We start from the raw sequence: 24,866 nt of genomic DNA, 5'->3' as shown, positions 1-24,866 counted from the left end.
GGAATCAACCTAGGAGGATTATGGGAGAACTTTATGGGCAGTGATTGGCTTACTAAAATTGGGATAGTTGTATTGGGGGTATTTGGGAGATTGTTAATAATTCCATGTTTAATACCTTGTTTTACCAGACTAATACATTCGGTTATACAAGGAATGCAGATATCCACAGTACCTACTGATCCAGAATCAGGGAAAGAAACAACTCATTCTCTGATGATAATAAAAACAAAGGAAGATCCAAAATTGAAACCAATTCAGCAAGTATTGACACGATTGGAAACGAAAACACGAATCAATACCAACAAAAAAGAAAATGGGGGATTGTGAAATGTGTTCATCTGATTCGTGTCAATATAAACAATGCTAGGGCCGCATAATAAAATGTGACCCTCACCGTCTATGTAATCTTTAACCATTTTGTCGGTCCTCGTATAACCGCAGGCCGGGAGGAGACAGATGATATGTATATAGTTCTTTTTTGCCAGCCCCAAACCGGTTTCGTTGTTAACTGCACAGTGTTAAACAAGAGATCCTAGGGGAGAACTGAGGCATCTAAATGTATACTTAGCCTCAGAGACTGCAGTACTTAGGGTCTTGATGGGCAGTTTGTTGTATGCATTTGTTGAGGGGGAGGTGTCTGTTGTGAACTTGTTTGGGTTCTGGTGATCGCAGCTGGTGCTGTGCAGGGTGTCGGCTGTTACACAGGATGCCTGCGGTCTGCCCCAGCCCTGGGGACCCTGGTCACAGATACGTTGTATAGAAGACCCTCAGCCAATGAGGAGAGTTCGAGAAGTTTCTAGGAGAACTACTGCACCCACACAACCAGGAGGTGGAGAGTCTTTTGGAAGGACACGCCTAGTATGAATATGTAACTAATGTTAGACTATAAAAGAAGCTGTTTTGTTTTTCACCGTGCGCGTCTTGGTAGAGCAGAGGCTGCCGGTGCGCCCAGCGCTGTTTGCTTGCATTTATTCATTTAATAAATTGTAAACTTTGATTGGAATCCTGTTTGAGACTAAATTCATTTATCACAATTATTATAATTATTATTCCCCCTTTCTTTTCTGTCCTATTAGACTGTCTTTATCTCAACCTGTGAATTTTACATTTTTTTCTGATTCTTTCCACCATCCCACTGCAGGGGTGAGTGAGTGAACGGCTGTGTGGCATTTAGTTGCCCACTGGGTTAAACCACGGACAGGCTGGTAGGCTCAGCCTGGTAACTGTCAGGCAGGCACAGTGGCTTAACCCTCACCCTGCTGCTCCCCCCAGCCCAGCTGGGAGCCTTAGGGCTCTCTGTGCCCCCAGATGCCTGGGAAACTCTGGGGGCATTTGTACAGCTTCCCCTGGGGAAGCTACATGGGACAGAGGGGAGAGGGAAGCCTGGGGGTCTGCAGCTGCTCCCTGCAAACTTTTGGGTGTTCAGACCCGGCCAAGAGCAGAGCCCTGTGCCAGCACATGGCCAGGCTGTCCCTGAGCCCATCCTTGCCCATCTTGGGGTGGCTGTAGCCGGCCTCAGCTCATTGCCCAGCTTCACCCCGCAGCAACCGCTACGGCAAAGATTTGGGGCAGGGAGCGTTTGGCTCTGAGGCTGGGACCTGCTGGTGCTCAGCTCTTGCTGCCTTTAGGTCTGATGGCAAATGCAGGCAGGAAAACCACAGCAGCTACAAGACCTGGGAATCACAGAGACCTGGGAATCATGGCAAATCCCTGGAAATCACAGCAAATCCAGCAAATCCCATTGCCTCTGCTGGAAACCCTCCCAAGGACAGCCCCCCAGGGGCCGAGAGAATCCCACAATAAAAGGCTGGACGCTAAAGGGTTCTTAAATATTTAGTTCAGATTTATTTAAAGTCAAGTCAGTTTGTGGACACTATTTATATTATTAAAAACACTTGGAGGTTTGTACTTCTAGCAAAAATATACATTTCAGTTTGAGGGTCGTTACACTGTCGCGGAGGGAAGAGCAAAAAGTTCCCCAGGTGATGAGCACGTGAGTCCTGCATGCCGGCTACGGTGGGGGATGCCACTGGGGGCTTCGCATCCCCCCGGGCTCCATCCAGCACACGCACATCTCTGGTGCCTTCCCCAAGAGGGCTTCAAAGTGCTTTAGAAACGGTAATTCATAACACCTGTGCGAGGTAGGGAGGGGAAGGGGCTGGGTGGGCAGAGGGCAGGGAAACTGAGGCACGGCAAGAAGCCGGAGGGCGGTGGCAGCAGGGGCAGATTTGGGACCGGCCAGCCCCGTGACACGGAGGGGAAGCGCAGTGCTCTTCCCCTTTGGGTTTTAAAGGAATTATTGCACCAGGGAAATCTGCTACCCTGAAGAGGAGGAAAAGAAAATAAAACCAACTAATTTGCTCCCACAACCCCTCCTTGGGAATATAAGTATTTTAATAAGGCTGCTTGAGACACACGGGACCATGAGCTACAGACGGGTAAGTGCCACTTCTTAGGTCAGACACCATCATCCCAAGAGGGGACCGAGCCCTTCCCAGATCTGTCCTCTCTCCCAGAGACCAGGTGATGCAGCCCCCCCGCCCCAGGCGTCCCATCCCAGGCACAGGCAGCACCGTGGCATTTCACTAGAGATGTGAGATGGTGTGAGGTAAAGTCCCAGAACGGCTCTGGACTTAGGCAGACCCCGAAGCCTGGAGCTGTACTCACACTTGGGACAGTGGCAGAGGGCAGGGCAGCTTCCCTGACCCAGCCACGCTCGCCAGGAAGCTCCTGCTCATTGTGAGCATCCCACCCTCTCCCTCCCCTTTTATAAATACCTGGCAGTTATACTGTGTTTTACAGCTGCAAAGCTCTTTGTTAGCAATGCGCTAGTTAATCCTTGTGCTCCCCCTCCGAGCAGAGAGCAGGTGACAATCCAGCTCCCTTTCACAGAGGGGAAACTGAGGCAGGGTGTTAACAGACAGGTCAATGCCCTTTCAGCATCCTGAGCACTGTGGGCTGGCCATGGCTTTCACCTTGCTGGTGATGCTGAATGCTTTGCTTGCTCTGGTGCTCACAGGAGCCATGCTGCTGGGGAGCCTCTGCTGCCTGCGCTGCCCTGCAACACCCCCAGAGCCCCTCCAGGGCTGGGCAAGGGAGCTGCAGGACAAGCTGCAAGCCCTGCCACCTAAACCCTGACCAGTCCCAGGCCTGCCCCTGGCCCTGCACAAACCTTTTTGGTAACTCACATCTGTGCAGAACAGCCTGGGGAAGCACACAGATTCTGGACTCTGCTCTGAAGATGAATTTTTATGAGTCAACCCCTTTCCTTCCCACGTCCCCATCCCTACCACTCTCATACTGAGGGGCAGGCTCTCTCTGAAACGGAGGTACCAGGAGCAAGGGCTCCCACACGGCACTTGGGGGAAGGCAGAGATCACACAATCCTTCTGGGAGACACAAACACGCTGCACAGCGAGGGGGGGCTGCAGCTGAGGGTCTCTGCTAGGACAGCCCTACCCGTCTTCAAATACTCTGGCTTTTCTTTGGAAAAGAGAGAAAATTCCTTTCATTACACTGTCCTAGACTTCACGGCTCAGGACTATGTCTTCAGAGTGCAATACGAAAAAGAAAATAAAGACACGCTGTAAGTGCTGTTGCTGGCCCCACCGGATACCCGCACCATGCTCAGGTCTCCTAATGACCAGAGCATCCCCCACCGTCCCCAGGCTGCCACAGGAACCCCACCGTCCAGACATGTAAACTGGCCGGCTACTTCAGGGGCCCCAGGGAGCAGCTAAAGAGCTGGGCCCTAGTAACGGAAACAGTAGCTTATGATTTGCCTTTGTAAATTTGTTAGTGTGTGTTAACGGAAGCCCTGGCCTAGCAGGTGGTGGCTGCAAAATCTTACGGCATCTTGCCCTATGTACCGTACGTCAGGGTCACGTAGAAAAGAGTTTCCAGTAGAAGAAATGGAAGACATGGGGAAAGGTTTTCTTTGTTTCTTTACAAAGAGTCTTGATGGGAATCCATGGCTTCATTCTCATAAATAACAGGTCCTTAGTACATGTCCTTGTAGATCTCCTGCAGAAGTGGGTGCAGAGATGTCTCTGTCTCTGTCTTCTTGATCTTCTGCACCAGCTGGGCGTGCTCCGTCACCAGCTGCCGCAGGTCAGCCATCTTCTGCAGCAGCTTGGGGAAGAGGTACTGGGCATCCGGGTGGTTGGACTGCAGGTGAAACTCCAGCGCTTGCAGGATGTTGTCTTGGATCTCCTCCACCTGCTTCACGTTCATCAGGCCAGGACGGTCTGTGGAGAGGAAGCACGGTAGCTGTAGTGTTATGGTGTAGCCCTCCAAAGTACATGCTCCTCCTGGGGAAAGGGAGATGGGGACTGTAACCCACCCACCGTGACTTCAACCTCGTCAACTAGGCAAGGGGAGAAGCGTGCCCTTGGACAAAATATCCCACAAGCAGCACATGAGAAGGAGATGCCACTTCTATGCTCCTTGTTCTTGGTCCAAGCTTGCTAGGCATCACCGCCATGGAGAAGCTTTGGTTTCACTTCTTCTCTCATCCCCCTAAGACACCCCTGGCTGATCTCAGGGCCAGCTGCAGCTCGGCTCCCCCAGCCCACTCCAAACCACCTCTAAGTACAGGAGGACTCTTCCTGACACTCGCATGGCCAAGGGTGCCCGCTCACCTCCGCACAGGATAATGGCAGCCACAAACAGAGACAGGTCACTGTCATCCAGCTCCAGCGCGTTGAACTTCACAGCAAACTCAAATTTGGGCTCCATGATCTCATTGAAGGGCTTCCGCAGGCTACGCAAGAACTCGCGGGTCACGAAGCCATTCCCATTGGCCACCAACAGCCCATCCTTGTTCATGATAGAGGCCAGCATGGCGAAGATGGCCTCATGCACCCCGTACTTCAGCAGAGTCACTTGGTCGTTCAAGTAGAGGCCTATGAAGCTGGGGATACTCTTGGCAAACTCGGTGAGCTCCCGCACAGTCTCCACTGTGGTGCACTGGCAGCGGTAGAAGACATGCACCCCGATCTCCTTGTAGGGGGGAATGCCGTTCACTAGCTGTTTCCACACCAGCCCCTTTTCTGCCTGCCACAAGGTGTCCATGTCATGGATCACAAATGGCTGCTTGAAAAAGAAGCAAGCAGTTAGCAACCTGCTGCAGGCACTCGAGATATCAGCTCTGCCAAGGACACTTGCATTTGTCTGCCTGTCCCTTTGTTGTTCTCTCCCCGCTGGAGCTGACAGTGCCGGGGCAATCTGCACCCCACCCATAACAGCACAAGTCTGCAAAGCAATGGGAATTTTACCAGCGAGGGGCAGAATGTGTAGAGTCCACCTGGCTGCAGCTGGGAAATGGTGCATGTGGAACAGCTACAGCAGGAGGGAGTTGAGCAGCATCTCCCAGAGACCAGCCACCCCCCCCCCCCCCGCCATTGGTCATGGCCAACCCCACCTGCCCTGGGGAGGGAACTTACTGGGGTGCTGCTGGCCTTCCCAGTCAAGATACCTCTCGCCTTCTTTTTGGTCATGTTGAAATTTTTCAGGTAGGCGTTGTAGATGTGCTTGGAGAAAGCTTTCAGGTCAGCCACCTGTGGGTTCTGGCAGCTGATTTCGCTCGCCGTCAGCCCCGCCACCAACTTCCTTTTCTCTGCCTCCGGCATGCGGCCAAAGCGGATTGCTGGGAAGGGGGGAAACTGGTGGGTCAGGACACTGGGGACGACCCCAGGAGAGGCATCCAGGGAGGTAGCAGTCTACTCTGCCACTGCAGACAGAGGTCTGCTGGTGAACACTTGCAGCTATGCAACACGATGCTTCTCCAGGGCTGCAGCTCCTCTGGCACTGACACCTTCATGAACCATCCGTTACTGCCAACACAGCCTCACACTAAGCTCCTATCCCCACTCCTCAGGGCTCTTGCACAAACCCTGCTTCCCACATAAACACCTTTGCTTGGCCAGGAACAAGACGGTTACACCTGAAGTTTAAAAATCCCAGCACAGAAGAGCAATCTGTGTGTCCAGTTCCCTCTGGGTCAACCTATAAGGGACAGCCATATACCAACAGCCAACCTGCATGGTGGAACGAACAGCCCCTTCTCATACAGAAGAAGGGGATGAAGAGTCAAAAGCTCAAAGCACTGGGTTTGAAAGATGATCCCCTAGCAAGAAGAGAGCCACGGAATAAAGCAAGCTACATACAGCCTCCCCGTGCGAATCCTTCATAGACGGGCAGATGGCCCTGTGGCACCCAGCCAACCAGGCCTGTGGACAGCAGTGACACTCACCGTTATGTGACATGCCCAGCGAGAGGCATTTCTGGAAGCGGCAGTACTGGCACTTGTTTCGGTTCTTCTTCTGAATCTTGCAGCTCCTCTCGCACTTCTCATACTTCAGCTTCATACGGATCGTCCGGCGGAAGAAACCCTGCAGGAAGGCGGCACAGAGGGGGATGCAGAGCAGGAGGACAAGGGAACAGCAGTGTTAGCACCTGTGGTTTGCGACCAGGCTGATTTATTATCCCCAGGAGCCTCATGGAGGTTCAGACGGGTGGGGAGGAGGAACCCTGGGTCTCTTTGACACAAGCAGAGTCTCTGTCTCAAGGAGAGGTTGTGCGGTGGGAGAAGGGGGCTGCAGAGGAGGAACCGTGGAGGGCAGCCCATGGTCAGGTGCTGGAGAGCTGTGTGTGTGATACTGCAGGCAGCCAGCAGGGAGGGATGGAGGAACAAGCTGTGGGCCGGCCTCACCCTGCAGGAATGTCTGGCAGGACCTGGGCCGCTAACGCAGCCCCGCTGGCATCTGCTGTGGGGGAAAGAATTTCAGAGGCACATCCAAGCTGCAGCCGGTGATCCCAGGGGGATAAACACACAGCTCACTGCTGATCTGCAGCACAGAGAGCATCTTTAAAAGCAAAGCCAGAGTCCCCGTGGGGATAGATGGATTTGCCTTACCAAGTAAAGCATGACGGGGCAAGATTTGGGCCATACACATCTCAGCTGTCTCCCCCAAGACAGTATTTGCGTGTCTGCCTGTACTCTTCACACTCTCTGGACAGGTTGCAAATGAGTTTTTTACAATCACTCAATCCCACATCCCTGTTTTGCTGCAAATCTGCTTGCCTGAAGAGATGGCATGGTCCCTGGATCTAATCTCTGCTTGGCATTGCTGAACCCAGCCCTCCCCAAGGTGTACATACCTTGCAGCCCTCGCAGGCGTGCACACCATAGTGAAACCCCGAGGCTTTGTCTCCGCAGACCCTGCACTCCACATTCAATGCTCCTGAGGCTGCCTCCTCACAGCCCATCTGCAGTTGGTCCGACAGGGAGGGAGAGGAGCTCTGCGAAAGGTCTGCAAACACACAAAGGGATATGTACCTTTGCGTAGTAGCCACAAGCCCAGTGTCGTGCCTAACTCCTCCAGCCATGGAGCTGACGAGGGATTTCCAGCACTGTCCCAGCCGGCCACTGGCATTGCATCTGGGCAGTTAACCTCTGAGATCAGGCACTGGCTGCAGGCAGATGCCATGCACAGAGCCAAGAGTGTCCCCAGCAGCTGAGAGACTCCACATCAATGCTGATTTCTTCCCTCTAGCATTCATGTCTAGGCAATGAAACCCAACCAGCAAATTTTATAATCCCCAGTTGGCAGGCGGCTGGCACAGGGCTGCCCAGCTGGAACGCCTGGGGCTCTGGAGGAGCCTCTTCAGCAGCAACAAACCTTCTCCCCCAGCTCCTACAATCAGTTTGCCCTGAGGACTTCAAGAAGTGGCCAGGGAAGCATTCTCAGGCACCCTGGGAGTCCCCTCACTCTGGGGCACAATGTTACCTGCCTGTCTTTTTAATTTCCATCTCCCAACCTGCTGTCAACAGCTGTGCAGTGACCACAGAGGAAGAAATAAGCCTCTCCATTAACTTGGCTCTCAATGCATTATATCACAAAGGGAAGAGATTAAAACAAGCCAAACTCCACTCACGGGCACGTCCTCTGCCCTTGCAGCTGAGGACACTGCCCAGGGGACGTGGATACCTGGACCCTCCAGGGACAGACAAGCTCCCGTGGCTCCACTCACCTGTGTAGCTGCTTGAAGGCAGCGAGCTGTCTGGTCCTCCACTTGGGTCCGAGGCTCCACTTGCCACCATCACTGCCTCTTCCTCCTCCTCTTCCTTGACCTCAGGTACTTCCTCCTGTAGTTGTTCCATAATTGATCACCCCTCAGTGCCAAGACTGCAATCCCTGTCATAGCTCTGGCATCATCCGCGTCTATCCGAGATGGACCCTACCAGGCTGTTCCTGCTAGCCTGCGGGACAGAGGGAGAAACGCGCAGTGTCAGCTCTGAACGCCCACACAGAGCATCTCAGCAGCAGGGCGATGTGTAACCATGCTAGTCCTGCTCTGCTTTCTCCCTTATCCAGGGAGACAAGTAGAACCCGGGGCTTTTTAAAGGCCACTTGGCACTCTGGTATAAACACCCTGTAGGACTCGAGGAAGCAAAAGCTCACCGGAATCGTATTTAAAGCCCAGCAGACAGAGTCCAGACCACAAGCCAGCCCAGATGCCACTCAGGGACCTGCGTTCCCCAGCCTGCAAGTCCCGTAGCAGAAACAGTGCCCCAGACAATGTCCCCCAGAGTCACTAGCACCCTGGGATGTCACAGTGGTAGTCAAGGCTGGGGTTTGACGGAGCCAACACCACCAGAAAGATTAAGGTAGGGCTGGCTTCACCCTCCATCCCCACCCAGCCAAAGCAGAGCTTAGATTGATGGCAGAGGCTGATCAAGGTGAAGCGGCCCTGTGCCCGTGGGTGGGAGATGCTGGGGGAGCAGGGCTCAGTGCAGCAGCAGGCAGTGGCTGAAAGCCCCCGGCCTGTGCGAGCCATCCACAAGACCGATCGCTTCCTGCCGGCCCCTGTGCTCACGCTCCTTCCCATTACAGCATTGCCAGTCACAGCATTTGTGTTTATTTTCACTCGTCGTGTTGTAACTGGCCCCAGCTCCTCTGCCAAGAGCCGCTGGGTTGAACGTGTTGCTGTTGCTCCGTGCAGCTGCTGGGCCGTGCTCAGCCACCAGGTCCAGCAGTGTGATCGCGATGGCCACACAATCCAGCTAGTGTCTTAATCCTGGGTTTCCTGTGGGAGGAACGGCCCCATCCTCCCCCCCGCACGCTTCCGCTCCTTGTTTGCCTTAGTCCATCCCAAACAGCCCACAAAAAACTCAAGCCGTGCAAGCGATGCATCACTGGTACCATGACCATTGCAGAACCGTTCCCACCTCCCTCCTAACCATGCCGGATCTCGCCTGAGTGTCCAGCTCACACTGCGACACCCCGGCATGCATTTACCTCCAGATCTTGATTCCTAAACTGACTCTTGCTCGAGTAACTAATATCTCAAGCCCAGTTTATGTAGAGTTGCATCCATTTCCTTAAAGGAGCTATTTTTAAGTGGAGAAATATCCATTAGAAAAGCCACTGAAATCCAGCTTCCACCAGGAAAGCCTCAATTTGCAGGCACAAGTTAAACTGATGCAACACCTTCAAGCCCGCATCAGAGAGAAGCAAGCTACTCGCAGGGGACTCGCACAAGGGCAACCCCCAAGCACTAGGATGGTCTGTGGCCCATGCCCAAGCCCATGCTACAGCACAGGGCTTGCTGGGGGAGGGCAGCAGTGACCCAGGACTCCCTGGGCTCATTCTCCCTCTCGCCACAGACCTTCACGCCTGGCACTTCGAACTTGAGCTGCAGCCAGCTCCTTGGATTCGCTGGAAAGCTGTCAGTGCCGAGCAAGGTCAGAACTCCCTGTGAGATCAAGCAAGCAGCCGAGGGAGAGGACAAAACCTGCAAGCGGGAGGTTGAACGCAAACATATTGCAAAGCCAGGACTCAAGTCATCCCCCGGAGCTTATGTCTCCTGTGGGCGAGGGGGCCTTGCTTTTTGCCCTCCACGCTGGGAATTCAGACTGCAGGACAGACAGTTTTGTTTCAAGGAGAGGTACGTTAGAGGCAACTTGCAAGCACAACTGCCCTGCTCTCCTTTACAGCAGGATCAGGCAGAGGGGTGCTTAAACAAGGGCAGAGCGCTCCCTTCCCGTGCCTCCGCGAGAGCACTAAGGGACCATTGAAGGGCTGTGTTATCCTTGGCCTCCTCTCACACATCCCGCGTGGTGGGACATGGCACACAGGCAGGAAAACCTATTCATTGGAGATGGAGGGTAACGAGCTCGATCGTTTTGAAGGCTATATATAAATGAATGTACAAACATCAGGAAAATGCTTTTGCCTGGAACAGCAGTTAGAGGGGGAAGCTTGTGGCAGGATAAACTAGCCTACAGTGGAAAATACAACCAGCAGCAGCTTAATGAGCTTATTAGCTCTCCCTTGTCTCTGGCATCCAGCACAGGCCACTTGCTTTAAACCCAGTGCAGATGGAACCTTCTGCTTTGCGCCAGATGCCTCATGGCACGTTGCCGTTGGAATAACGTGGGCACATTCCTTCAGCTGCATCCCTGGCATGCTGTCCTCCATCCACTGGGTCTACTCAGGGCCATGTACTTCCTGGGTAGCAACGAGTTTGTGACATGCAGCTTGCTCCCCAAAACCCACCACAGCAACCCCAAAACTGTGCTTGGAGTTGGTCTGGCTAGAGACAGGTGTGCAGGCCCAAGAAGGAGGAAAGCAGAGGGCGAGATGTGCACAGACAGCAACACCACGCTCCAGCTAAGGCTCCCCATGTGCACGCAGGCATTAGAGGAAGGATAATGGTTCAGATCCCACCCTTCAAGAGTGGCTGGAGAGCCAGAGAGAGAAGAGCTTTTACCAGAAGGCTCTGAATGTATTGTTTTAGTATCTCCTTGCAGGCCAAGAGTACAGGGGCCTGGGCAGAGGGAAGCTGTGAGAGCTGTTTGCACACCTGCTTTTCCCTTAGCCATTCCCCTGTTTTCTAAACAACAGAGATAGAGGGAGAGGAGGAGGGAAAAAAGGATTGATTTCACACAGGCTGCACCCCCTGCCTTCAGCAGATGAAAGGCAGGGCATGGGCTGTGCCTGCACACCCCAGTGTGGAGCAAGCTGGCTCGGCAGGGCCCCCGGACAGATGCGGACCCCCAGCCCTCCCCTCTGGGCCAGGGCCAGTGGCGTGGCAGCATGCAGAGACTGCGGAGATTTGCCGAGGTTTCACACATGGCTCCTCCATTCCCCTGTGAGCCTGGTGGTTCAGAGTGAGGTATCCTGGGAAGCTGGAGCTCCCCAGTGGTTTGTCCGAACTCTGTCCCTCTAAGCATGAGGAGGGACCTGCCCTGCCACCACAGCCATGGGCAGGGTCATCACAGCCCTGCATCTTTGTGGGACGACACCAGGGATGGCTGCGTGGATGGCAGAGGATGGCCAAAGGGTCCATCTCAACCCCAGGACCTCTCCACCCACTTGGTGCCTCCACATCCAGCTGCTGAGCAGGCAGGGCCTGAGGAGGGATAACTCGGTCTCCTCTCCTAAGCCATCCGCCAGAGCATACAAGCTTTAAGCTACAGGGAGAAGGGCAGAGATTCCTGCCCGGCATAGCCACCCCCTCTTTCTCTTCAGTCATCACAGGGCAGCAATGGAAAGAAAGGCTGGAAGCAAGGACGGGAACCATGCATTCCTTCCTAAGCTTCTCCAGAGAATCCGGCAAAGCTGTTTCCCTTCCTCTTCCCACAGGATGAGAACGAGCAAGAGGGCAAGCATCTCATGACTTGCTCTGCCCTTGCCTCAATCCCCATTCCAAGAAGCTTCAGTAACCCTGGCTGTGACAGCAGCCTCCCTCCCGGGAGCCTGCAGACGGCAGAGGGTGGGTTTGTTTGCTGGCTCCAGGCTTGGGCAGATGCCTGCTGGCTGCCCTGCTCCCACACTGCAAAACAGCACGGGCAACAGGTTTATCTTTATTAGAAGCAGGGGCTGGCATCCATGCCAAGCTAAACCATACGGCAAGCATCAGGGGAGAGATATGGCACAACAAGAGGAGGAAAAAAACAGGAATAAAAATTAAAAGGAGACAAATCTTCAACGTGGACCCCTGCAAGAAGGCAGTACTTTTTTGGAGCTGACCAAGATCCAAACCTCCAGTTCATCAACCTGCAGCTTGTACACTTTTGTCCTGACAGCTCCTCACTGCTGATTAGCATGTAGACCTTGGAGCCAAGTTCAGAGAAGCAGAAGCTGACAAACCGGCGAGGAAGCGCCTGCTTCCCTGTAGTCTGTGGGCAGGAGGGGTGGCAGGACGATGTGATGGAAAAGCCCAGTTTCTCACCAGTGTTCGAGTACCACATGAGAGCAAAGTGTCACAAGAAGGGGACATGCATTCCAACACAGACACCCAGGCGCTGGCAGCCAGACAGCCACAAAATGAGAGCAAGGAAGTGCTCGTAATTAGAAGGACCTCATCTTTAAACCAGGTGTAGTTTCACTGGTGGTGAGCTCAAACAAGAGGTAATTTCAGTGTGCTCATGGAGGCGGAGGGAGGATGCCTGCCCTCATTCCCCTCCACAAGAGCATACATTTGTTTCTAATATATTTATACAGATGGGATTGACCAAGTCCCTATTGCAGTCTGGAGTGTCACCACACGAGATCCCTCCCTGGAAGATGGGAGTTTCCAGGCAAAGCAAAATGCTAAAAGAAGGTCCAAACCTCCTCCAAGGGCCAAGTCACAGAGCTGATCCGCTCAAAGCAGTTGTTCAAGTTACTGTAAAAGAGGTCACCAGGAATTGTGAAAGGAAACTAACCAACCATGGGAGCACTTCTGGCTTGAATTTTTATTCCTCTGGACAGAAATATTAGCCAAATTCAGAGTCAATAGAAGTGAATCCTTTTGGAAGGGTCAAGATGAGAACTCAGCCCTCTGTACAGCAGCACATATTGAATCCACAAACAAAAATTGAACTGAATCCATAAAAAAATGTGATTGCTGCTTGTTGGCCATCAACTGCAGACATCCCTTGGGTTGTGTCGCTGCTTCCAATATCTGCTGATCGAGTACCAGCTTCTACTTCTCCTCCTACACGTCAGCTACGACTAATAAAAGCCAAATAAAAAAGCTAAGCTGCGATACAGGAAAGGTAACTAAGTGCACAAAACAGGAGACACAAACATTGAAAACATGTTTGGTTTTGTTCCTGAAAGATCAACATACCCCCTCATTAGCTAATGAGATCTCAGCAGCACTTACTACCAAAGTGCTTCCTCCCTTACTCAAAGTCTTGGCCGCAAGGCAGGCTACATGCAGAAATAAACTACTAGAGCTAGCAAGGAAGAGCCCTTCCACACAGCCCTGGCCAGCACTGACACTCAGGGCAGATCTTCCCCTTGAAGCATCTGCTCGGACATTGTACCATGACCCAGTCCAGTCCTGTGATCTTCTCTCCAACACTGCTCTGTGCAGGCTATCTGCATTTCACCAAGTACAAGCCCAGCCGACTAAGCAACAGGATGCTGCCACAGCTGCTATTACCGTGTTGCTGCTAATTACTCAGGAACATGTGACAGAGAGTGCAGGAGATTCCCTCGCTTGCCTTGAACAGCCAGGCTTGCCAAAATGCATCACACATCTACCACATGTTTTAACTCGCCTACTTCCTGGACACTGAGGGGGAGTTAAAAAGGTTACAAAACTGGCCGGATTCTTCTCTTTTCGTACCACAACAGATGCTGTCCCCAAAACCAGATCACGGTATTTTGCTCCAAAAGGAACTTCCTGCTTTCTTGCCTGTGTTGGGTTTCTTCAGATAGCAAGCGGTATTGCAGAAACAGAAGCAAATCAGACTTTGGGCAATGAACTCACAACCACACTTAAAAGGGTGCTCTGCTGGGCTGCTCTTCTCTTTCAACTCATTCTCCAAGCACGCATCAGATGTGCTCCAAAATCTTGAGATGGCAGATACTGGGAGAGAGGTAATACTTCTACAGGAGTCATCCCTAAATGCCTTTCCAGTGGAGAGACTCCTTGCCCTCTTCAGCCTTTGATGAGCCAGCCTCCATAGCTACCTTTTGCAGAAGGGGTAACAGCAGGGCAGGCAGTGAAGAGCTGAGCAGTTGTTAGCTCTTATCTGAAGTCCTGCTTCATGACCTTCAGCAAATCCTGTCAACCCCCATACCTCCATTTCCTTCATTATCAAAAAAAACCCCAACCAAACTCCACTAAAAAAAACCACTCCCCCAAAAAAAAAACAAATGCAGGACTTTAATAGTACTTCCTTCCTGATCCTTTCCTTGCTGCATTAGCTCACAGAGACGGCATGTTTTGGAAGCACAGAGGAATACATCAGTGCCAAGTGTCATTGTTTATTCCCGTATTACGGATTTTGACACCTGTTTGCAGTCACGCTCTCAAGTCTGGCCTCCCCAGCCCCAGGTCAGCACACCACACCGCCCGTGACCATCTTCTCCCATTGTACATTCCTATACAAAGCATTTCCAGGATTACTTTCAGCAAATAAACCGGCACGTCTCGTCCTGGCAATTTGTGTTTGCTCTGGGCTCAGGACAGCCCAGAGCACCCAGGCGCAGACGGGACACGTGGGTCTGACCCGCTGGAATGAGGACCGCAGCCAGGAAACAAGCAGGTACCAGAAAGGTGACACCACTGGGGCTTCTCAGAGCTGGAAATGGCATAGAAGTGTTGCTATTTGAGAAGATCATTAAGTCTGGTAAGGAGAGAGTATCATCCCCCCCGCACCCCAGAGCACAGCAGAGGTGGCTGTGAAGCTGTGGCAATGCTTTGGGAACACGTCTGCAAACCTAGCACACATGCTGCTGGGAGAGAGGCACAGGACAGCTTGCACAGGGCTGCAGAGATCGTTAAGTGTCCACAGGGGATGCTGAACCCACAGGCCCACTCCCATCTCCTGGTAGGGATCTGCCACCCAGCACAGCATCTCCTATTTGTGCTCCTCCAGCAGCCTCTGCTGCTGCTCCACAAGTGCCAGCTTTCACATCCCTGCTTCTTCTCTGGAAGTGCCAGAGAAGCTCTCTGGGATATATTCTCCTTCCCTTTACCATCCCAAAGGCAAGGAAGTTGGCAGCTCAGAGAACCCACCAAACCACTGTAAGCTGATGCTTTCTGAAACTCCTGAAGTCCTCTCGCGCTTTACTCCAGGGCACTCTGTTTGCCTACAGATCCCTTGTCCTCCCGAACCTGGGCAGGCCACGTGGAAGGATCTGGTTTCAGGAACACCAGTAATTATAGAACAGCACTGACAAGGGAGGAGCTCATGGGAATGACAACAACACTTCCCAAGGCAAACAGTGGGCACAGGGTGTTACAGACTCAGAGCAGCATTTAAATGGAAAACCAGGAAAGCAGCAAGTGGAACAAGCTGTCACTGCAAACAGGAGCACTGCTGGCAGCAAATAAGGCTGTCATTTGGCAGCACTGTGCATACCAGGACCCATCTTAGTTTTCCTCCAAAGTCTCAGTGTCACTGGGACACCAGCAAGTGTCACCCCTGCTTTGGATGGGGCAATCAGCTCCCCAGAAAAGCAATGAGGGGTAGTAAAGTAGCACCAGGCCAATGCATTGCTCTGGATCATACACAGGTGTGTGCAGCCTGCCGTCAGGAGCCAAATACCCAGCAGGCCAGTAAGTTTTATTGCTAGGCTGCCAGTGCTTCCAGATCCAGTAAAATGCCCACAAAAGCAGTAGCAAGCCTTCTCCTCTTTGCAGTGACAGAGATTTTTAGATCCCATGGGCTAACCAGGGGGAGAAAAAAAAATAAAAATAAAAAAATCCACCAGCCTATAAATTTTCTTATGCTTACACTTGGACTCCCAGAAAAGTGCTACCCATTTTGTAGACCTTAGCAAAATATCCTGGGCACCAGCCATGCCGCTCTGATCCCAGGAGGCAGCTGACAGTGAGCGATTATGCCCAGGCACAAGTTCAGATGATTCAGCAGGGCTTGGGAACATACACACCGGAACGGTTAGAACAAATCACCATGTTCGTTGCATCTCTATTTCAACCACAGAGTAGGAAAAAAGAGTCTGAGTTTGACTGCCTACTCGGTACAGAAAACTCCAGAGAACATTAGAATAACTTTGTTACACAAACTAGTTCAACACCCTCTTAGGGAACTAGAGGAGAATGATGTTTCCTTACTATTTTTGGCCACATTCACACAGCAAGAGCCGACTGGAGGAACAGAGGTTTCCCTGTGTTTTCAGCAGTGATATGAGCAGCAATCATGTCAGCATGATCCTGCCAAGACTCCTCTGCCAATTAGAGGATTGCAGTGTGCTCTGACCATTTGGATTTCCACCTCAGCCCCTAGAAAACAAAAACGCTTGAGCAAAGCATTAGTGCCTTTCATAACATCCTCATGTCTTTGGTACAGTCTTGGGGGTACGGAGAGAGCAGCAGAGGTACAGAGTGAGCCAACAACCACCACCTCCCAACATAGCCAGCTGCTGGGAGCTCAGTGGGCTCCACCAGCTCCAGCCCCAAGCTCATGCTCACCAACAACCCTTCTCCAGAGATCCCCATGTACCACAACGTAACACCTACCCTATGGACATGAGAACCCACAGATTTTTTTTTTTTTTTTTTCCAGAGATGTGTGTCTCTGGCCATCAGCCCTGTGGGGTTAACAGCTTTCAAGGTCTAACAGCTCTAGCAGAACCCATATAATCAACTTAAAGATGAAAATCAGATTTGGGCATTTTCAGAAATATTCCAGATTTGCATTAAGATGAAATCAAGAGTTGCATTAAAAAAAAAGTTTGTAAAAATTCAAGCAGGATAGGGATTTGAGCTTAGGTTCCCATCACCGAGGTGACAGCAAAAAACACTGCTTATTTTGAAGCCATCTCACCCATCCTCTCTGTAGCCTGACAAAGCTTTTCCTAATGAGACATTCATTAGGCAGTAGTGTGGTTCATAGCAAAGTTTGTCTTAACAGACCGTTAGAGAAATGTTTCCCTATCAGCTCAGGTAGGAAAGCTCACCTGCCCTTTTAAACCACCAGAACTGTTCCCTGTCTCCATCCCACATCTCCATTATGGGGTTGAACGTGCATGTTCTGGTTTTTGCTATTCCAAGTTCCAGTTCCCAGACCAGGGCAAACCAGAAAACGCAGCATGAGGGCAACGATTCTGGTTAGCACAGACATTATGTGGCTGTTGCTATCCACAAGCCTCAGAGATGTGCTCTGGCTTGACCCAGCACCACAAGAAATGTTCGTGTTTGTGGCCCGTGCTTTCATCCTGCCACCTCCTCCCCTGTCAGGATTCCCCTGCAAACCACAGCCTCTGCAAAACCCAAACCTTTGAGCAGAACCTGTCCACGGGGATCCCCAGGGAAGCACCCAAACACACGCACATACCTCGGAGCTCTTTGCAAGGCCCGTTTGAAAGACCTGACCCAAATGATCTCAGATGTTCACAAGCTCTTGGCTAAGCCTTGGAGGACACAGACATTTTCCAGATGCAGATCATAGCAATGAATATTAGAGCATTTCAAGAAGTCATCCTGAAACTAAGATACAACTCAAGTGAGTTCTGCTCTGAATCCTTCTTGCAACCAAGCAGGGCTGCAGTGAATGCTATCCCAAAACACACATTTTGGGGAAGATGCATTTCACAATCTCCTTGACCACAAGGCTTTATATTGGCATTAATCATTCCACTGTAAACCCTGCTTTGGGAAAGTAATTTCCTAGGCATTCTGCCAATGCAAGCGCATTTCAGAGTATAATATTAAAAAAAAAAAATTAGTTCTACAGAAAAATCTTATTTGTACTCACTACGGAAATCACTTCTGCTTGTCTAGACTTTCCCAGAGTCTCCAAAATTATTGCAGCAGTGATAAGCAGTAAATCTCTGAATAGCAACACTTCTAGAAAAGCAAAGATTGCTCTGCAGCGCCTGATGAGAAAGCAGCTACACAGCCTGACAAATCTGTGGGTATCAGCAAGGGCAGTTGTTCCTGCTATAAAGTAAGGGAGCCAATACAAATCACAAAATAAACCAACATCTCTAAAATTTCACAGTCAAGGCAAGCCAGGCTGGGTTCTGACAGCAAATAACCTTTCAGGCATAAGCACTATAACATCATCTCACCCAATTAAAAAATCATTTGCACACCAGGTCCCACTGCACGAAGGAGCCCAAGAGTCTCTTGTCGTGCTAATTCCTCAGTCTCTAAGATCATTTGCAGATTTCCAGTTCATAATTCAATAGCCGCAGATGAAATATTCCCCGAAAGGCAACAAGACGTACTGTACAAAAATACATATTTGTCAACAGGCAACACGCTAGAGAGATGGAGACCATTAACATCAGTAAGCAATTCTGTACAACAATGCTCTTCTGATCAGCAAAGCCTCATGTGGCTCATTACAAAATCCTCTCTGCATGCTGCAAAGATCCTTGGAAGTCCATGTCTCGAATGCCAGAACAGAGACAGTACAACAGTTGCACAAACTTGACACACAAAACCACATCTCTGTCCAGCTAACCTCCTTAGATGTGTGCTGCGGCAAAAATAAATCCACCCCCTACAGCCACAGCACCATTAGAAGCTACATGCAGCATCTGGGTGCCGAGTGACCACAGTGAAGACTTTTGGGCATCGCCTCAGACGGCTGCAGGCAGGACAACAGCCCGTATTGACCACCTCCTCAAAAACTCTGTCTCAGCTCTGCTGTAACCTGCTCAGCTTTGTCCGAGTAAGGCAGTTAGATAGCGACAGACGGTATTGGTACTGCTGCCAAGATCGTGTGTCCAGAGCATTCAGTGATTGGTTACCCAAGTACGATCCCTGATCTCATATACCCTCCCCAATATACAAGAGCCCATTTCAGTCATAAAAATCAGTGAAATAATCAAATGTTAAGTCGCTATACTTTGATGGTAACAGTCGGCTTAGAAGAACAGGATTAGACCATGACACTCACAGCATACTACTAAGCGTAATCCATAAAGATTGTATTCAGAAACTGAAAAAAACAAGGCATAGAGTTTAAATTTTAAAAGAAATTTAACAACGTTTAAGCTCGTGGACAAAAGTGAAACTTGCTGAAAGCAAGCCTCACTTCCTAGGCTCTTCCCTTTCCCAAGTTTTTAAAAACATATGTAGGATAAGTGCTTTGGTAGATCGCCCGCGTGTGAAAGGGAAAGGTTACCTCTCCGGAGCAGCTGTCCCCGTCTGCCTGTCGCTGAAAGCCACCCTTCAGTTACCATGTCAGCACGGAGAGATGAAAACCGAAGTAATCTGCAAGAGAACACAACACGAATTTCCACGACTGTGCCGAAGGCCAGATATTTATGCCGCTGGGAGAACTGGGCTGGATCCAGCGACAGCTCTGAAGTTTAAACACACACTCCCTCTACTGCATGTTGAAACCATAGGCTGGGGTGACTCCCCTCGTGCTGTGGGGAGGCGGGGAGGCAGCCACCACATGCAATCACAGCTGTCTCCCCTGGGCTCCGGTAGCTGCTGCAAACCAGGAGGGTAGAGCAAACCCACGGGTGTCCCAACAGAGATGGCCCCAACCCCTCACCAGGCTTTGAGCATCAGGATGTCACCTTTGCCTCATGTCACCCACAGCCAGAGGCTGATGACTCTGAGCTTCTATGACAATGCATGAAGTTGATGCTAGAAAAGGTCTATGGTGGCCATAAGGTGGCTTGTTTACTCAGCTTGCTTAATCTCCCTTTAAGAGGCTGCCAGAAAGTTACTGCAACTTTAATGAATTTCCCTGTCGGGTGGCTGAAACTTAAGGATTCGGCAGAGTTCATTCACTCTTCTTGGTTTTCCTGATAACTTTGCAAATAGCCTTGTATGAATTTCAGGCTCAGGAAAGCAGCAAGAGACCAACGCTGGAAAAAAATGGCTTGTGAGGCTTTGAACTAGAGGACTTGGAGAAAATATGTTCTATTTTTAGACACAGTTATGCAGACTAACTGGACTAACATATTAAACAAAGATGTTGTGAACATGATGCTACTTGAACCCATGTACCCTCCCTGACATTACCCAGGCTTAGCTGCTCCTCAACCTCAATGGAAAAGCCCCGTTTCGTATTGCTACCTCCAACATGGGATGACTTGCGAGGCAGCCAAGCACTGGCAATGAACCCGGCATTGCCAGCCCCCAACCAAGAGGGGGGCAGCTCGGCAGGCAAGCTGGCAAGTTCAGGGCAGGGAGTGGATCCCACTCAGTGCCGCATGCATTCCTGCACCTCCCAGGTCTGACAAGGCACCGGGAGCTGCAGCTGCTCAGAAGAGGATGAAAAAAGAAAACAAATCCCCTGCTCCAAAAGCCGAGGCTCTCTGCACACTAGTGGGAGTGTGGAGGGCGTTTCCTATGTTGCTGAGCAGCCCGTGTACATCCACGGGAGGGCATAAGTGTGAGCTCCAAAAAAAATAACCCCAGTCCCTTGCATTGAAGCATTATTTGCATCAGGATCGCTCTTTCTTGCTGTCAGCGATATAAAAATCACAGCCCCCCTTGAAGAAAGCGATTGCCCTCGGTTTACAGGCAGGGGGGCCGAGACATCAGCTGAAACAAGCCTGCCCGAAGGTCAGCCAGCAAGGGAAGGAGTGCAGATCCAGCACCTGGGCCTTTGCTTTAGTGGGAGCCATAAAACCACACTCAGTAACTTCACTTTCACAGCAGGATGTTAAAGCTACACCAGGTTTCTCATCCCCTCCCTCCCAAAACGGAAGGTAGTTCTTCTAAACAGCCCAGACAAAGTTCTTCTTTAACCTTCCTGATGAGAAACAATAATAAAGTCATTACAACCCCACTGGCACATCAGGAGCGGGCTTTCTTCATCTCCACCAGCAATAAAGCCCGTCCCTGATTCAGTAACAAAGTGTAACGTTGATGCTGTCAACGAGGACATGAATCACACGCCGGGAGTGCACGAATCACACCCTGAGCTCTTTCCCATCACAGATCAGAGTGCTTTACTGCTGCTGCTGCCAGAGATCTAAGAATTAAAACTAAATTACTGGCTCACCTCGTCCTGCTCACAGCTAAATGCCAGGGCATGCCCCATCACCATCACACACAAGGCAATACTTGCACCAGCTCCTGAAAGCTTCCTCTTGTATCCCTGGCTGACACATGATAAGTCACAGAGAAAACTCCCACCTCAGCACAGCCTGGAGCACGTTTGTACCAGAAGGGGAAAGGGATTCTCCGCTGAAGGTAGCAAGGCAGCTTGCACGAAGAGAGACAGCAGGAAGAGGGCCAAGTGGAGCACAAACGAGAAACGGGACATGGGCTGCTTCAACCCACAGGTCACTGGTTCAAGAGATCAACATTGCTACCAGCCTTGGGACCTTGATTCATGGGGTGGCCACTGCTGCATCCTCTTTCCACGCTCAGATTCCTCTGCATCGCCATGATGGACGTTGCCCGGATCCTATGGCACATCCAAAGCCTGCTTGCTCCTCTGCCCACCCACAGCCTGTTCATAGGGGCTTTCCCAACATGCGGCGGCTCAGGAGACCGATTCCCTCCTGCAAGCACAATCGTCACTCGCGTGCAAGAGGCCTCCCAGGACAGCTGTTGAAGGGGAAGGTGGCCAGAGCTAAGATAAGTTACATGAGGATGCTGTTTGAAGCCATGCAGATACAACAGGATCGATGACAGACAGATGCCTTGGGAAAAGCATAGATGGGATTGTCACAAAGGGTGTGTATTCTCTCCCGCTCCACTGACAAGTTGCATCTTCAGCCACTTTTCCTCTCTGTGCCTTGATTTTCCATCCGGGTGTTATCAATTAATATCTATAATATGATTGAAATAACCAGGGAACTGCTAAAGTCCTGTATACAGCCCCCATTAGTTAATATTTAAAATAGGCAAACAATAACTAGACATGATTTAGGGTTTAGAAACTAACTACTAGACAATGGGGCTTTATGTTTGTGTCAGAAAAGGTAACAACTGATCAACAAACCTTGCAGAAATGCTTGGAGCTGCCAAGACAGAGTAAGAAGTAGGTAAAAAGCAATTTCTACAGGGGGAGATCACGACCACCGACTCATTGACCACCTACTCAAATTATACCACCTACTAAAAAGAAGACAATGAAGGAAGACAACAGAGTCTGCACACTAATTTACATGAGAGGTGAAGAAGTAAGAACTGATCATTAAAGGAAATAATAATGAATATGTATTACTTAAGTGTATAAATGTGGGAATTTTTGAGACAAAGGTGTGCTGTCTTGAGACAGGCACCCATTCATGTGCATCAATGAAATTAATGTGAAAATACCTCGGCTCTGTGTTATTGGCTTGCACACCAGGCAAATGAACCCCGTCTGAGGGACAACACAGGGACACTAAAACACACCTACCTTGTAAACAGGTTTTGAACCTTAATTCACTGGCTTCCGTAAATAGGTTGGAGGCTCTCTGATCATAAAAAAATAGGGCTGTTAAACACCACTTGAGGTGGAGTCAGTGCACACAAACTTTTAGAAGTATAGCAAGGCCAAGAGGCCTTTCGATCACACAAAAAAGGAGAGGTCAAAACTCATTTGGGGAGGAACAGTTCAATGCAACAACAGGATCCTAGCTGGTTATAATTACAGAGCTTGGAGCTAGCCAACAAGGAAGGAAAAAATGCAACAGGTTGGTAGAATAAAACAAAGGACGGAAGCAGGAGGTGAAAGAAAATTAGGTTTCTTGCTTCAAGGTCCTGCCACCTACTTCTGCATGCTTCTTTACCTTTCACCTAGGAGTTTTTACAAGTGCTTTTAAAGCCAATTAAGAGTTACATTCAACCCAGCCAGCATGCAGGTACCACCTTCCTGCATTTGGCTACGAGCATTCGCAGCACGGGACAAGTGACCTCGTGCAGAACTCTCAAGTACTTTAGAGCCACTATTTAATAAAGGCGGCAGTACCCCTACTTTATAGGTGGAAAAAACACGGCACAACAAGTAAACATCTTTTATCTGGGATATCAGGGAAAGCAGGAGCAGAACGTGGAGATAGGAGGGATGAGAAAAAGACTCTCTGATCCCTTCTGCTCAAGCAACCCTTCACCTGATGCACCACTGATGGACCATCCTGACCCTCTTGCTTTTCCTCCTTCCAGCCCCAGACCCCCACACAGTGCCCCTCACTGGTACCCTAAAACCGCAGGCCAACTCCCCCTCTGCCACCCCACCTTTGGAGAGCAGAAAGGCAGACTGCCCCCCCCCCCAGCCTCCCCCGTTTGGGCCACATTCCATCCTCCGTCTTCCCTGATTTCCCAAGCAGGAACGAGAGCCTGCACCCTAAAGTCACTGATGTGTCCCTGCCCTCCTAGCCCCCTCCAAACCACTGCCCCCCCCAAATCCCCCCCTGCCTCCTCGACGCTCAGACCCGTGCACCAGACCTCCCTCCCCCTTCCACCCCACACCCCCAGAAAGCCCCCGCGTGCCACCTCCTCAAACCCACACCCACAGAGACCCCCCCGTCCCCAGCCTCATCCCCCACCCCCCCGCTCCTCGTTATCCCCCCATCCCACAGCACAGCCAGCCCCTCCACCCCATACCCTGCCTCTTACCTTCTGCCCTCTCTACGTTCAAAGTCCCGCACCCCATAGCCCTGTCCCCCCCACCCCCCTCCCCACCGCCCCACACCCCGTCCCCCCCACCCCTTTCCCCACTGCCCCATAACCCTCTCCCCCCGACACCCCCTGTCCCCCCCATCCCTGCTGCCCCACAACCCCGTGCCCCTGTCCCCCCCCCATTCCTCCTGCCCCACACCCCCACCGCCCCACACCGTGCCCCTGTACTCCGCCTGTCCCGTCCCCCCCACCCCCCCGAGCCCCCTCCGACCCCGCCCCGTGCCCCCCCACCCGCCTCCCCACAGGCCTTGCCCCGCTCACCTCCCGCAGCGGCTCTGCTCCCGACCCGCCGCTTTCCCCCCCACACACACACCGCCGGCGCCCCGCTGCCCCCCACCCCTGCACGTCACCGCGCCCGCCCTGACGCCACCGCATACCCAGCACCCCGCAGCCAATCGCCGCCGCCGGGAAGTCGTTACCGCATCACCACGGCAACGGCCCAAGCCCGCCCCGCCCCGCCCCGCGGCGCCCCCTGGCGGGCGCGGACCGCACTTCTCGCCCTGCCTCCACCTCCCGGCCCGGGCCGGCGCGGGGCCTCATGGGAAATGTAGGCGCTGCTCGCGGGGCGTGCTGGGTAGGGAGAGCGAGGGGCGGGGGGGGTGGAGGCGCAAAATGGCGGCGGGGGACGGGGACGGGGATGGGCTGGTTCGTTTCTGCTGCGGGCTCCCGCAGGGCTGGGTCTGCTGCGCGCAGGGGAGCCTGAGTAGTCCCTGTTCCCTCTCGGCGTCACGGTCACCCTGTCCCAGCGCCTGCGGGCTGCCCCGCCGCGGCTAACCGGGACCCACCGCTGGGCCCAGCCCTTTCCCCTGAGTCCTCGCCGCTGTCGAGGGAGAGGGGGCCGCGTCCGTGCAACGCGGGCTTGGGGGGGGGAACTTGTATCCTGCCTGCAGACGTGAGGGCAGAGGGGACGGCAGCCTCCCCGGGAACCTCCCCACTAAACCTCTCGGGTCAGGCCAGTCTGTGGCTGTAACTGGGGACGTGTCTGGGAGAAGAAGGCCCCGGAGGTGGCACCAAGCTCCGTGTCACAGGCAGGGTGGCTCATCTGGAGGCACTCACTATGGCAGGAGCAGAAAGAGGGGCCAGGGACATGCCACTGAGCCCTTAGCGGTCAGCCCTGGGCAGGAGGCCTGGCAGTAACCAGCGTGCTTCAGCCCATGCTGTGCTGGAGTAGGGAGGGAATTGGGATTTGTCTCAGGCAATGAAACTGGGACTGGAGGACCAAATTGCTGCTGGCACCAGCTCTGCCAGGCCAGGTGTTTCTTTGGATGCTGTGGGACCGTCACGACGTGTCATTCCCAGTGCCT

The 24,866-nt window shown here is 52.0% G+C and overlaps 1 protein-coding gene across 5 annotated transcripts; it reads right to left on the bottom strand.

The window, feature by feature from the left end:
• Positions 1–1,822: 1,822 nt before the first annotated feature.
• Positions 1,823–23,905, bottom strand: PPARD (peroxisome proliferator activated receptor delta). 5 transcript variants are annotated; one of them, XM_069771586.1, is made up of 8 exons: positions 23,824–23,905; positions 19,109–19,197; positions 8,035–8,263; positions 7,162–7,313; positions 6,254–6,392; positions 5,445–5,647; positions 4,641–5,094; positions 1,823–4,247 (listed from the first exon to the last, which is right to left on the bottom strand). In XM_069771586.1, exons 3-8 carry the CDS (start codon positions 8,162–8,164, stop codon positions 4,000–4,002), a joined length of 1,326 nt encoding a protein of 441 aa, XP_069627687.1. In that variant the 5' UTR covers positions 8,165–8,263; positions 19,109–19,197; positions 23,824–23,905; the 3' UTR covers positions 1,823–3,999. The 5 variants fall into 5 exon arrangements, with proteins under 5 accessions (XP_069627687.1, XP_069627688.1, XP_069627686.1 ...); XM_069771587.1 differs by lacking the exon at positions 23,824–23,905 and adding an exon at positions 22,301–22,337; XM_069771585.1 differs by lacking the exon at positions 23,824–23,905 and having other exon boundaries at positions 19,109–19,400.
• Positions 23,906–24,866: the final 961 nt, after the last annotated feature.

This window comes from Haliaeetus albicilla, chromosome 26 (genome assembly GCF_947461875.1).
Source record: "Haliaeetus albicilla chromosome 26, bHalAlb1.1, whole genome shotgun sequence".
Classification (NCBI taxonomy): Eukaryota; Metazoa; Chordata; class Aves; order Accipitriformes; family Accipitridae; genus Haliaeetus; species Haliaeetus albicilla.
Note: the sequence above shows the minus strand (reverse complement) of the source record. Positions and strands in the feature narration are given on the sequence as shown.